Source organism: Pygoscelis adeliae, unplaced genomic scaffold, assembly GCF_000699105.1.
Source record: "Pygoscelis adeliae isolate BGI_AS28 unplaced genomic scaffold, ASM69910v1 Scaffold98, whole genome shotgun sequence".
NCBI lineage: Eukaryota > Metazoa > Chordata > Aves > Sphenisciformes > Spheniscidae > Pygoscelis > Pygoscelis adeliae.
In genome coordinates, this window is record NW_008825547.1 from 6512466 (window position 1) to 6525197 (window position 12732).

Sequence of the window (12732 nt, forward strand, 5' to 3'; positions counted from 1 at the left end):
AAAGGTATAATGTGGTCAGGTGGCCAAATACGGGTGTGAGTTAAACTGCTCTGCATTAATGTCAGCTCTAATGTTAATTGGTTGCGTGGCCATAAGGATGTTCTTTCAGACTGACTAAGGAAGGGAAAAATGAGTTGGTTTCTGATGCTTACATAAATATGTATTGTGTTATGTGCATAAAATATGCGTATTAAGCATGCAGAGAAAAATAAGATGGTGGTTTTTAAAGGTATTTACCATTTAAAAGGCATTTTTTTTTTTTTTTTTTTGGTCAGAAGATTCTTTAAAAATGTGAGAGGAATGCAGTCATGCTAAGTTAACACCTGCAACTCAAAACCTCCTATTTCTGATAGGAATAAAGAGGCATAAACATTAGCTTACACAAGCCCTGGTGACCTATAGGTCACTTTTACTTTCTTTTTCCCTGTTTGTTAAACGATACTTTTTTTGAAGGAGTCTTGAGGCTTAACGAATTAAAGTTTGTAAAAATGCTGTATACAATTTATTTTCCTTATTATGGTTGCTATTAGAGGAAAGCTGAGCTTATAGGCATGGCTATACATGGAGATATGGGACTTCTCACTTCAGTTCTTGTTCTACTACTAAATTAATGTTTGACCTTGGGCTAGTTGCTTAACTTCTCTGGGCTTCTCCTCTAAAGCAATATGCAACTTCTCCCCTTGTCTCTGGCGGTCTTGTGCTCTGTTGTGTGTAGATGGTAAGTAGGACTTTGCTTCAGGTTTCCTATGTTAGAAACTTACACCTGCCCTGAAGAGATCGATGCACTGAGATCTGTTGGAGATGTGGTAAATCGATGGATTTATACTGGAACTGATGGGATAAGTTCAGCTGTTATTTTGCCATTTAAAGCTCATTGTATTTGTGAAAGGGCTGGGACGCTGTGTATCAGTAAAATCTCTTCTTGTATCTGGAGGACTTTTGAAGGTGCTTAAGTAGTGAAGTATTTTTCTGGGCTATCTCCGAAGGAAGGCCAGAATACTAGTTAGAAATGTCTTGAAAAGAGCTATATGTAAGTAGCTGGGGAGGGGAGAGGAAGCGAAGATGAGAGATACATATAGGGGAAAAAAGAGAGAATTTTGTGTATTTCTCCATTGAAAATGTATTTAGATGGAGTCCTAGGCAACTATTTCTTAACCTTTCAGGAACATAAAGTGCTGCTTACTGGAACCCCTTTGCAAAATACAGTAGAAGAGCTATTTAGCTTGCTTCACTTCTTGGAACCAGGTCGCTTCCCATCAGAAACCACATTCATGCAAGAATTTGGTGATCTGAAAACTGAAGAACAGGTAAGCTTCTCCTGCACACTTACTTTTCTATTTAGATACTGTGAATTTATCCATTTTATTATATCTGAACTTCATTACTTGTTTTTACAAGTAATACCTATTTACTTTTTGGAAGACCACAGTATAGTTTTATCCCTGTTTTTTTGTTTGTTTTCATTTGTTAAGTTTTTTGCTTTTGACCAAAAGTCATTTTGCCTTATCACTGGTTTTTTTCATCCTTTGTCCATTGGTCATGCAGAAACAGGGAAAGTTTCCCCTTGTTAAAATGTGGTGTTTAAAAATGGGTGTGGGGTGTCTTGTAACAGTTGCTGGATGAAAATACTTCTAGACTTGCTTATTCACTCTAAGAGAATTAACTTGTCAGTTGACATTCTTCATTAAGCATCAGTGTCAGAGTGAGGGGACTGTTCTCTGTAACTTCTGTGGAGTTAACATCTGAGAGTTTTATCAATGACTTCTGTGCAAACAGGAACATACTTGAAACCTAGTTTAGCAAGAGGTAACCAAATGGAGGGAGATTTTTTTTGACTCAGAAACAGATTTCTCAAGCTGTCCAATGAAAGAAATGCATAAATCAATGCAAAATGAAAGACCCTCAATGCAGCATGTTTTAGATGTAAAATGTAAAAGCTTCTGATGATCACATATAAAACTTAAATTTCTTGTATGTATGAAAAACTTCTCAAAAGTCAATAGGTCAAATCACCTTAACGTTAGGAGTTAACTAAAGCATGGCATCTTAATTTAGGCACGTTAATGTGGCCCTTTGCACCCTATGATAATCGAACTTCATGACTGCATGCATTTTTGTGTGCAATTTTATGTTGATTTTTGTCTGAAAATTCAATTTCTGGTATTTCTAACCTTTGACTGCTTGAATTTGTTAACTTTCTTTGAGAGCGACTCTTTCATAGGTAATAGTCTAAATTACAGAACAGCTCTCCCCCCAGCCTCTTACCTCCTGGAAAAATCATAGCGTGTCCCGAGGGATCATAGGATATGTTTCCACAGATTGTGCAGGCAGTTGCATGCCAGTCAGAACGGACTCTGACCTGATTGGAAGTGAGCCAGCTCTGATCCAGAAGCCATGTAGTCTTGTTAATATAGTGTTGGAGCTGGAGTTAATATATCCTAACTCTCAACATAGCTTTTGCCTGGCCAGCTCAAAATGTCAGCAGAGCAGGACTGGAAATTTTTGAAGCCATACATGGAAATATTACTAAAATAATGCCATCAGCTGTGAGCAGAATTGGAGCCTGGGTTGCTTGGGCCGACAAGTTTTGGAAGAAGTGCCTTCTCTGCTGTCACACCATTAGATGTTTTGGAATTTGATTTATCTTTCAAGTGATGGGAGAGATTATGTGTTAATGACTTGGGTTTTCTCCTCCATTCCTTGCAATCCTATTCCATGTATTTTTTTAATTGTTCATCCCTCCGTACTAATTTATCTTTTTTCTCCTGAAGTTGCTTTATTACTAAGGGAATGATGTGAATTCAGGAGAAAGTGTCTTTTGTTCATGTTTCTGCTGTGCAGCTCTGCATCAGGAGATGACGACCAATTTCAGGGTGAATTATCAGCTCTTCAATGCTGAGGTGGTTTGTACTTTGAGAGGCAACCTAAAACAACCTAAATGCCAGTCTTTTCCTATATGGAATACGTTTGAGCTTTTTATGTAAGGGACTTTACAAAAACTTGACAAAACTTGGCTAATTTTTTTGAGGAAAATGGACATTTCTTCCCCTCTCCCCCATTTAGGATGTGTCTTAAAGTATATGTTGCAAAACCTGGAGACACTAAAAATTATTGATGTGTTAAAAATTTACAGAAATAAAATGTTTTCATTTTGAGACCAGGCCTAAGTAGTTTTCTACTTCAGTGGATGTCAAAACTAGGGAAATAAGAAAAGAATTAGAACCAGATATCTAAAGGGAAAAAATAGCATTAAACACTGTGTTTAGTGGTCAGAAGTTAACTGCAAAACTTGATCTTACAGTCAGATTTGCTTATATAGCTGTGCTTACTTAGGGTTAGCTCTGCATGACTGGTGTGCGGTAGTGCCCTTGTCTAGAAGCATAGTTCTAAGTGAGGTCTGTTTAATAACATTCACTATACAGAAGGGTTGCACACTAAAAATTGACTTTAGAAGTGTATATGTCACTGAGCTAACAAGGAGAACTCAGTCTCTAGGTCATCGAGGAAAGATTTTTTTTTAGAAATGCGCTCTACTTGTGGGATCTGAGGTAGGAAACAAGGATTTTAGAATTAAGGAAATTGAAAAATAAATATTTGAAGCCTCGCAGTTTAAATTCAGTTATTTATTAAACATATATTTCCTAGGTGCAAAAACTCCAAGCTATTCTGAAGCCGATGATGCTGAGACGTCTCAAGGAGGATGTAGAAAAGAACTTGGCCCCCAAAGAGGAAACTATCATTGAAGTTGAGCTGACAAATATTCAGAAGAAATACTACCGTGCTATTCTTGAAAAGAATTTCACATTTCTTTCCAAGGGTGGAGGTCAGGCAAATGTACCTAATCTTTTAAACACTATGATGGAACTAAGAAAATGCTGCAATCATCCGTACCTTATTAATGGTAGGCCTCCTATTTTTCTTGTCATTCAAAAAATGGTTGTAAGGAAGTTCAGTAAGTTAGAAATTCTATTCTAGTGTGTCTTTTTATTTATTCATTTATTTTAAGTAGAAAAGTGAGATAACCTTTTAGGTTCTCTTAGGTATGGGTATGTGCTAGCCACGACGGCATTGCTTTTGAAGACATCTGTGCTGCTTTTTTCCAAGGCTTCCTAGCCCTGACAGTTAGTGTTGGTGGTATCAAGTTTTCCTTTCTGACGGTATTATCAAGTTTTCCTTTCTTGTTATTTCTGACAAACAAGACAAACAAGACTTCAGTTATCATGCAGGTTGTTGGATGCTGGTATAAATACGGCAATTTTTTCTTCAGTTAGGTTAGCTGCTACTTATTTTCTTGCCATAGAACATTATGAGATAGTAATTTAAAATTTCTGAATAAAAGTTGTGGGGTAAGAAATGATGATCAGGCCTGCTTTTATGGCCACATGTCGTCAGTTTATTTTCCTAATTTAACTAATCAGAAGAAGATTCGTATGAATGTCATCTTAGACTTTAATGACAAATACTGTTTTTCAGTGTGATGCTATTGGTTTTAGATCAGGATTATCTATGGCAAGTACTATAGAATCATAGACTATCTCAAGTTGGAAGGAACCCATAAGGATCACAGAGTCCAACTCCCTGCTCCTCGCAGGACTACCTAAAACTAAACCATATGACAAAGAGCGTCATCCAGATGCTCCTTGAACTCTGACAGTTGTGGTGCCGTGACCACTTAACTGGGGACCCTGTTCCAGTGACCAACCATATGATGAACCAGCTAGCTATAGCTGTCTGGAGTATGCTAAACTTGTATGTGTTGGTCAAATCAAATCTTCCCTTTGAGGATGTAACACAAGCCTCCGTACAGGGTTGCATTCTACTAGTTTCTTGCTTTCTCTTCCTTACTGTATATAATTTATGCTATGGTTGGTTTAATGCTGGTTATAAGCTTCATGATGAAAGACCGTTTTGTTCAAGAGCCATATGTGATTTCAGTTTTTTTATTGTATGACTTCCATATTGCAGTGCTTATGGTTTTTTTTTCTTGACTTTTTTTGTTTAAATCGGGGGAAAAAAATGCTTAAACTGATTCACGAAATGACATCTAATTATATTTCATGCGCAAATTATTCCAAAGACATGATACAGGGTTACTCCAAAGTACTTCAACCCATCCTGGTGGGCTGCTCAGTTTCTAAACTCAGATGAACGTACAGTAAAGTAGCTTTGTGGTTCTGGTGTAGCTTTGTTTGTTGGTTCTTTGTTTTAAGTTAACCCATTGTATAAATGAGTTTACCAGAAAATAGTTTAGGATGTTCAGGTTATGAGCTTCTGAACTTGATGCTTTTTACATTTCTTCATTTTCAGTTAGTTTAACCTTGCCATTATTTCTCCTTATTTCATGTTTGCTAAAAGAAATAAACTAAATATTTTGCTGCTACTTTGATTTGTCAAAGAGAGTTCATGAGTAGTGCTTGCAGTGTTGCCTACAGCAGTGATTTTTTCCTCACAAGTCTTGTATCATTTAGTGTCTGTTAGAGACTGCTGAAGTCCAGGTGGCTGTGTAGAAAATTTCATGTATTTTTTGATGACTGTATCTTAACCCTGATAAAGGGAGGTGGGTTTGTCTCTTGAATGCTTTTGCCTTTATAACAGTTTTGCAACTTTTGAACGTTTGGGCTTGCTTGGTGTCATGCAGCAACTTGGGAAGTGGGTCAAGCCTTCAGATTTGAGGAAAAAATAAATCAATCCTGGCTATTACTAGTGTGGAGATGGAACTAAACAAATACGGCCTTTGTAGTTCTAGGGCAGAAAATACTCTTATATCCTGTAGTTGTCTGAGCCTGAGGTTTTATTTTGTTGATTGATAATTAACATCTTTGTACTTTGAGTGATGGCACAAGTTTACTGTAGCTCTACCAAGAGGTCTTGCAGTGCTAGTACATAATGTTGCATAGTGTTCTCCTGGTGAATGATTTGTTGCAGTAGCGAGTTCTCAAGACTTAATGCTTTTATAAAGGTGTCTCTGAATCTTTCTCATTTTCTTCAAAGTTTACAGGTTTTGTGAGCGAGCGTACTGCATGTGTATTTGAATATCCAAGTAGAACACTGTATGTTTTATTTTGCCTAAAAGTTGCAAGCAAGTCTTCTAGATAATCTTCAGTTAAGAGCCATAGAAGGTTATATGATGGAAGTATTATGGTAGGAGTTGAATGTCGAGTGGTTTTTTCGTTTGTTTCTTGATTGGTAGATCTGTTCTGTGGAGGGGAGAATGGTGGTCTGCTTGAGACTGTCTTTGAGTAGATTTCTAGAAGGAGTTACTGCATTTTGTGTATTCTCCAACCAACTTGGGCAAAGCATTGTCTGTCATTTTTCTTAGAGCTGGACTCCTTGTTTTCTAAATAGCAACCATTCTCAAGTATTTATACATCATTCTTTTTTCTCTCTCTCCAAGAGCTAGCAGTGGGGAGTGCCTCTGTACTTACACATCCTACAGTGTTGAACATTGGAAAGGTTTCTTATTCTGTTCCATATGCCCTCCTGAGCCTTGGAAGCCTCCCCTAATTAGGAGTGGAAATGGGTGTTTCCCTGATGGACCAAGCACACATTCAAATACCTTCCTTTCACCCCCTACTAAAAACCAGCTAGGATGGGAACTGGTGTTACAGACCTACAGGTACTATATCAAGCAACTTTTGGGTAACAGGCTACTTAGTGTACATCACTAAGTTGCAATTGAAGTAGAAATAAAAAAGACAGGGCGGTCTTTTACAGGGTTTAGCTAGGATAGGGTTATTATTGAAAGAGCAGGTTTTTGGAGGTCGTGGTCTGTTACGGAAGTGGGTCTTGCTGAGACTAAACTCTGATACTGAAAATTCACCATTCAGTAGACCTGTTTGTGGGTTTGTTGTGGTGTGCTTGGCTTAGGTGGCTTGCTTTTGCAGATGCTGTGTTTGCATATTGGTTTACTTCATAGTAGTGAAACTTAAATTTGGATATCACAGTTGAGTGAGAAATAAATGATGTAACCAAGAAAGATCACTGAAGTTACTGTATATGAACTACTTGACAGCCTACTATATCCTGAAATTGCCTAAGCTCAGTACAGAATCTGAGATTTACTACTCAAAATTCTGTCCGTTTTACAAGATGGGAAGTGATATGATTGAAGGGAACTTGAAGGAGTGTCTGATTGCACTATTTTCACATGGGTTTATTTTTCTTATGAGCAAACCATTAGGATCAGTAATGCTTCAAGTAGGGAATCCCAATAAGGAAAATTCAGGGATGTAAAACTACCTTCAAGTGTGGTCACATCTTGAGTCCGTTAAGTTCTGTAAAAGCTAGTAGGGCAAGTGTATTGAGTAATACGAAGCTGTCAGACAGCCTGCTTAGGGTGGTATCTAGTTAAGACGCCACATTACAGTAGGCACTGAACCAGCGATCACACAGGGAGGGTGCATTTGCATGTTTGTTTACAGGCATCTACTTAGAACTGGGATATGAGAGAGATGCTCAGCAGAATCCTGGCAGTAAGCTGTTCTTCCCCCCTCCCCCAACCCTGCCACCTTTCCTTGTGTTATTCAAAAGCAGTACTGAAGCTGAATATTATATAAACCAGAAATATTTTATAAACTTCATTAAAAACAAAACAAAACAAACCCAGAGGGACTGAAAAAGAGAGCTCCAAAAAAAGGTTTATTTGAATGTGAAATAAGCTTAGAACGAAGATTCCTAACCTTTTACGTAGCCAAGAATAGTAATCTGATAACTCTTGGAATAGTCCACTGTTTGTAGAAGTGACATAAAAAATGGAATAAAAGCATAGGAGAGGTTGAAGAGAAAACTTGAACTTGGTCTGTAATCTTCAGGTAATGATCAGTACAAGGAAATATTTGCTGCTGTGCATATCGTTCATAGGCAAAAAGACTGGCAAGAAATAACTTTTGACTAATTCTGGAAAGAATATATACATTGGATAGCTTCATCAAACTAAACAAAATACATTCAGTGAGAAAAGAAATCCAAATAGAAGGTAAAATAATAATTTCACAGCTGCTTATTCCCCACCCGCAAATTAGTTTTTTCATTGTTTGGATTTTGATTCTATAATTAATAATGGAAGGAGCAAGTCCAGGTCACACGCGTGTTTAAGCCTGGGTTTGGTTTTGGAGATACAGACATCAAATGTGGTTTGTATTCCTTGTGTTTTCCTGTGGAAACGAGATATTTTTTCTTTCGTGTTGCATTTAAAAAAGGACAGAAAATCCATTTGATCAGTTGGAATATGGTTTACTTTTTCACGTTTTTTCTTAATTTTTCATTAAATTGTGTGCATCAAATAGTTGTATGAATTTATTTAGGAAAGGGGTTTACTCCTGTTTAAAAGAGGACAAAAAAAAAAAAGAATGAATGCTCGAAGTTACTTTTTATTTATGCTGTATTGGTGTATATGTTTGCTTTAAATTTAAGCTTAATATTCTTTATAAATGTTTATTCACATAATACTTAAAACATTCCTGCAGTTTCTGTAGGGTATTGAAGGCAAGCTCATTGTTTATTAATAAAACCCTTTGCAGTGTTCATGTATTGCTGTCCAATCTTTGCAGGTGCTGAAGAGAAAATTTTGGAAGAGTTTAAAGAAACACACAATGCCGACTCTCCAGATTTTCAGCTCCAGGCAATGATCCAGGCTGCTGGCAAGCTAGTACTGATTGACAAGCTGCTGCCAAAACTGAAGGCTGGTGGCCACAGGGTGCTTATCTTCTCCCAGATGGTGCGCTGCTTGGACATACTGGAAGACTACCTCATTCAAAGACGGTGAGAGCAACAATATAATACAATTCTAAATGAACTGTGCTTTCCTCAGTATTTAACCTGTGAGTAATCCATATTGAAAAGGGATGAAATTCAAACACTTTACAGTATTTTCTGTAGTGATCTGACTAAAGGGAAAAGCATACCTGTCAGTTGCAAGTACTGAGATTTTTCTTTCCGATGAATGCAAAATGACCTTACATGGAGAGCTTTAAACCTCTTAGTTTACTACTCAGTTAAAAGTTTTGGTGGCTCTAGAGTCTTTTAGCTTAAGCCTGAATGTTTATTTCATTCCTTGGAGTGAAAGTCTGTTCTTTACCAAAAGATGCAAAGCAGGAGACAAACTAGTATATCTCCCACTGATGAAGTTAGTGGATACAGGAACAGTCACTCAGTTTGTTGTAGTTCTTTTGACCCTATAGTAGCATATTTTCCTTTTTTTTTAATTGCATATTCTTACAAAGAAACAATGCCGTTGCAGTAAAGTCCTCCTTATAATGCATTTTTATTTCAGGTACCCATATGAACGAATTGATGGCCGAGTAAGAGGCAACTTGCGTCAGGCAGCTATTGACAGGTTTTCAAGACCTGATTCTGATAGGTTTGTTTTCCTGCTGTGTACAAGGGCAGGAGGTTTGGGCATTAATCTTACTGCTGCTGATACCTGCATCATTTTTGATTCAGACTGGAACCCCCAAAATGACCTCCAGGTAACATTACAAGAGATGATTTTAGTGAAAATTTTTCTTTGCCTTTTTGCTGTGAAATTTTCTTCACTTACAAGAGAAATTATCCGTTGTCCCTTTCTTAAAAGCATACAGATTATTATTTATATTGAAAACAGTAACTTTTAAAGTAAGTTCTCTGTATTGATTATTTTAATTTTTTTCTTCCTTTTGTCACCTGTGACTGAGTATCTGTCTTTGTTTCATCAGGCTCAAGCACGATGTCACAGAATAGGACAGAGCAAATCAGTGAAAATTTACAGGTTGATAACAAGGAATTCTTATGAAAGGGAAATGTTTGACAAAGCTAGCTTGAAGCTTGGCCTTGATAAGGCTGTGCTACAATCTATGAGCGGAAGAGAAAACGCTACAAATGGGGTGAGAATTAGTATGTTAAGGTGCATGATCAACAAATGCTATGAATGTGTAACACTTCTCTTGCTTGTTTGTGTATTAGCTGGAGAACGGTGGTTTTCAGATGGAGTGCGGCACGTATTTTAAAGTAGGGTTAATTAAGGGCAAGGCTACGTGAACTGGCTCAGCCTATCTAATGGCTCACTTATTGCCAAAAGGGGGCAGGTGGACTCATGTTCCCTCAATCCTCATCCATTCTCATCATTCCACCCTTTATGTTGATCTTGGCACTTTTTGGAGTTCTTCTAGTCAGCTTTTTCTGGTGTAGCCTTTTTGCTTTGGACTTTTTTTGCTTTAGCTTTTTGTCAGGTTAGTAAGTTAAATCTGCTCCCAAGAGGAGTTTAGCAGTCATGAGAGCTAAAGTAAAGGGATTCAATGACAATGAATTATTAAATTGTTTAAACCACTCATATAACTTCACCCTAAGAATTTTGTTGTTTGTATTCTTCTTTTAAAGGTGACTTCAGCATGAATGTTTAATTGACTGACACCACATTATCGTAGAGTTTCAGTTCTTAAAATGCTAAATAAGAGGACAATCAGTCTAATTATGCTGTCAGACGTACACATTGTCTGATGTAAGAAAAACCCGAACCCAAAAACCCTCTCTCACATGTTACAGGTGCAACAACTTTCTAAGAAAGAAATAGAAGATCTTCTTCGAAAGGGGGCATATGGTGCTCTGATGGATGAGGAAGATGAAGGGTCTAAGTTTTGTGAAGAGGATATTGATCAGATTCTCTTAAGGCGAACACACACAATTACTATTGAATCTGAAGGAAAAGGCTCAACATTTGCAAAGGTGTGCATTGACATTCAAAGGAAAATTAATAAAATGTGACCAGGATAGATGGAAGTAGTATTAAATTGCCTTTTGTCTCAATTTAGTTTTTCAGTGTACTTGTCTCAGATATTTTCCTCACAAATGTTGGGATATCTGTATTTCCAGTCATGATAGCTTACAGGCTTCTCTTTTTTCTTTCTTGAAACTACCACTTTATAAGTCCTAAGTATTGTATTTACTAGTGAAAACAGATATTCTTTGTAGCGTGCAGTTAAGAAACCAATGCATGTGTTTTCACGTTTACTAGGCTAGTTTTGTTGCGTCTGGGAACAGGACAGACATTTCCTTGGATGACCCTAATTTTTGGCAGAAGTGGGCAAAGAAAGCTGAGCTGGATATTGATGCTTTAAATGGAAGGGTAAGAGCTTCATGATAGTTCCTAGTGGAATTAAATTGAAGATTTCCCCCCCTCCTAAATTTCTACATTTTCACTTTCAATTTAGAATAACTTAGTTATTGATACACCAAGAGTAAGAAAGCAAACCAGGCTCTACAGTGCAGTCAAAGAGGATGAACTGATGGAGTTTTCAGACCTGGAAAGTGATTCCGAAGAAAAGCCTAGCACAAAGCCCCGCAGGCCTCAGGACAAATCACAGGGTTATGCAAGAAGTGAATGTTTCAGGGTGGAGAAGAACTTGTTGGTTTATGGGTAAGGATACACAGATTGAATATACTGATTGTGGCTAAAGAACTGAAAATATGGAAATGATATATAGTAAATAACTCATCCTTCTCTTGGACATGTTCACATAATCTCTTACTGTGTAACCTTTACCTCATTATGCTATATACATGCCAGTGAGATTTTAAGTTGCTATATATATAAGTTGCTTATATATGTGTTATTTAGCTTAAAGTATCTGAGTGTCTCACAGATGGCTATGAGCTCACTGGTAAGATATGTAGTTTTGTAATGACAGAATATTTGTTTCTGGTTTCTCATAGTGTAAAGAATTCCCGAGTTACCGAGGTTTGATCTCTCTTTTCTAAGTGTTGTGGAGAATAACAAAGTGTATTTGTAAAGAACAATGTGGTTGTGAAATCAACAGTCAATCTAGAGGTTTTCAACATAGATTCTGGTATTTCGGCACCACTTAAATTCAGCTATTTGATACTTTGTTTTTCCCCATTGGACTTACCGATTTGAATTTTATCTCTTTGCAAGCAAGTAGCTATATTTGACTGCTAACATGGTGGGCTTCAGAATGACTGTCTTTATTTTAGGAAGTTGCATACAACAATTGCTAATAATGGATTTCAGGATCAAAATAAGAATGATTCCCCAAATTGCATGATTGTAGGAATTGGTTGAATTTCCTATTCATAGCTTACTGGGACCATTAGAGTTAAACATATGTACTTTATTATTTTGAGTGTAGTTCAAGTGCAGCTTTACGAGCAGTGAACTTATTGCCTGTTCTGTAAAATAAACAGTCTTAACTCTTTGGTGCTGGAGGTTGGATTCCTTGACGTAACCTGCAAATGCAAAATGCATTAGTGCTAACACGTGAGGTCCCAACTTGCTTGGTACCAGGAGTTAAATTGGAAGTCACAAATTAAAATACCAGTGCCTTGGCTGTTGTATTGAACATATTTTTCTTATAGCTGGGGTCGGTGGACTGACATCCTCTCACATGGGCGCTATAAACGTCAGCTAACAGAACAAGATGTGGAAACCATCTGCCGGACTATCCTGGTATATTGTCTTAATCATTACAAAGGGGATGAAAATATCAAAAGTTTCATCTGGGATCTGATCACTCCAACTGCAGATGGGCAAACTCGAGCTTTGGTTAATCATTCCGGTATGTCTACCGCAATCAAATAATGATGCTAGTAAATAGGAAAGAATTGCTTCAGTCATGCTATGTATTTAGTTTAAACTATAGCCATTCTGACATGCCGTAGGATCTTGTCAGATTTTATGAGTAAGGTGGGCTTTGACTTGGTCCGTAGTTAAAGGGGAAGTCTCTCTCAGAAACTTTGTAGGAT

At 37.3% G+C, this 12732-nt stretch overlaps 1 protein-coding gene across 1 annotated transcript in view; it reads left to right on the forward strand.

The window, feature by feature from the left end:
• CHD7 (chromodomain helicase DNA binding protein 7) overlaps window positions 1-12732 on the forward strand; it is a 91420-nt gene that overhangs the window by 62228 nt on the left and 16460 nt on the right. The window contains exons 13-21 of the mRNA XM_009332087.1: window positions 1164-1307; window positions 3646-3901; window positions 8550-8760; window positions 9272-9467; window positions 9693-9860; window positions 10519-10698; window positions 10988-11098; window positions 11184-11389; window positions 12346-12545. Coding sequence (XP_009330362.1) covers window positions 1164-1307; window positions 3646-3901; window positions 8550-8760; window positions 9272-9467; window positions 9693-9860; window positions 10519-10698; window positions 10988-11098; window positions 11184-11389; window positions 12346-12545 — 1672 coding nt within the window. The remainder of the gene's footprint in view (window positions 1-1163; window positions 1308-3645; window positions 3902-8549; window positions 8761-9271; window positions 9468-9692; window positions 9861-10518; window positions 10699-10987; window positions 11099-11183; window positions 11390-12345; window positions 12546-12732) is intronic.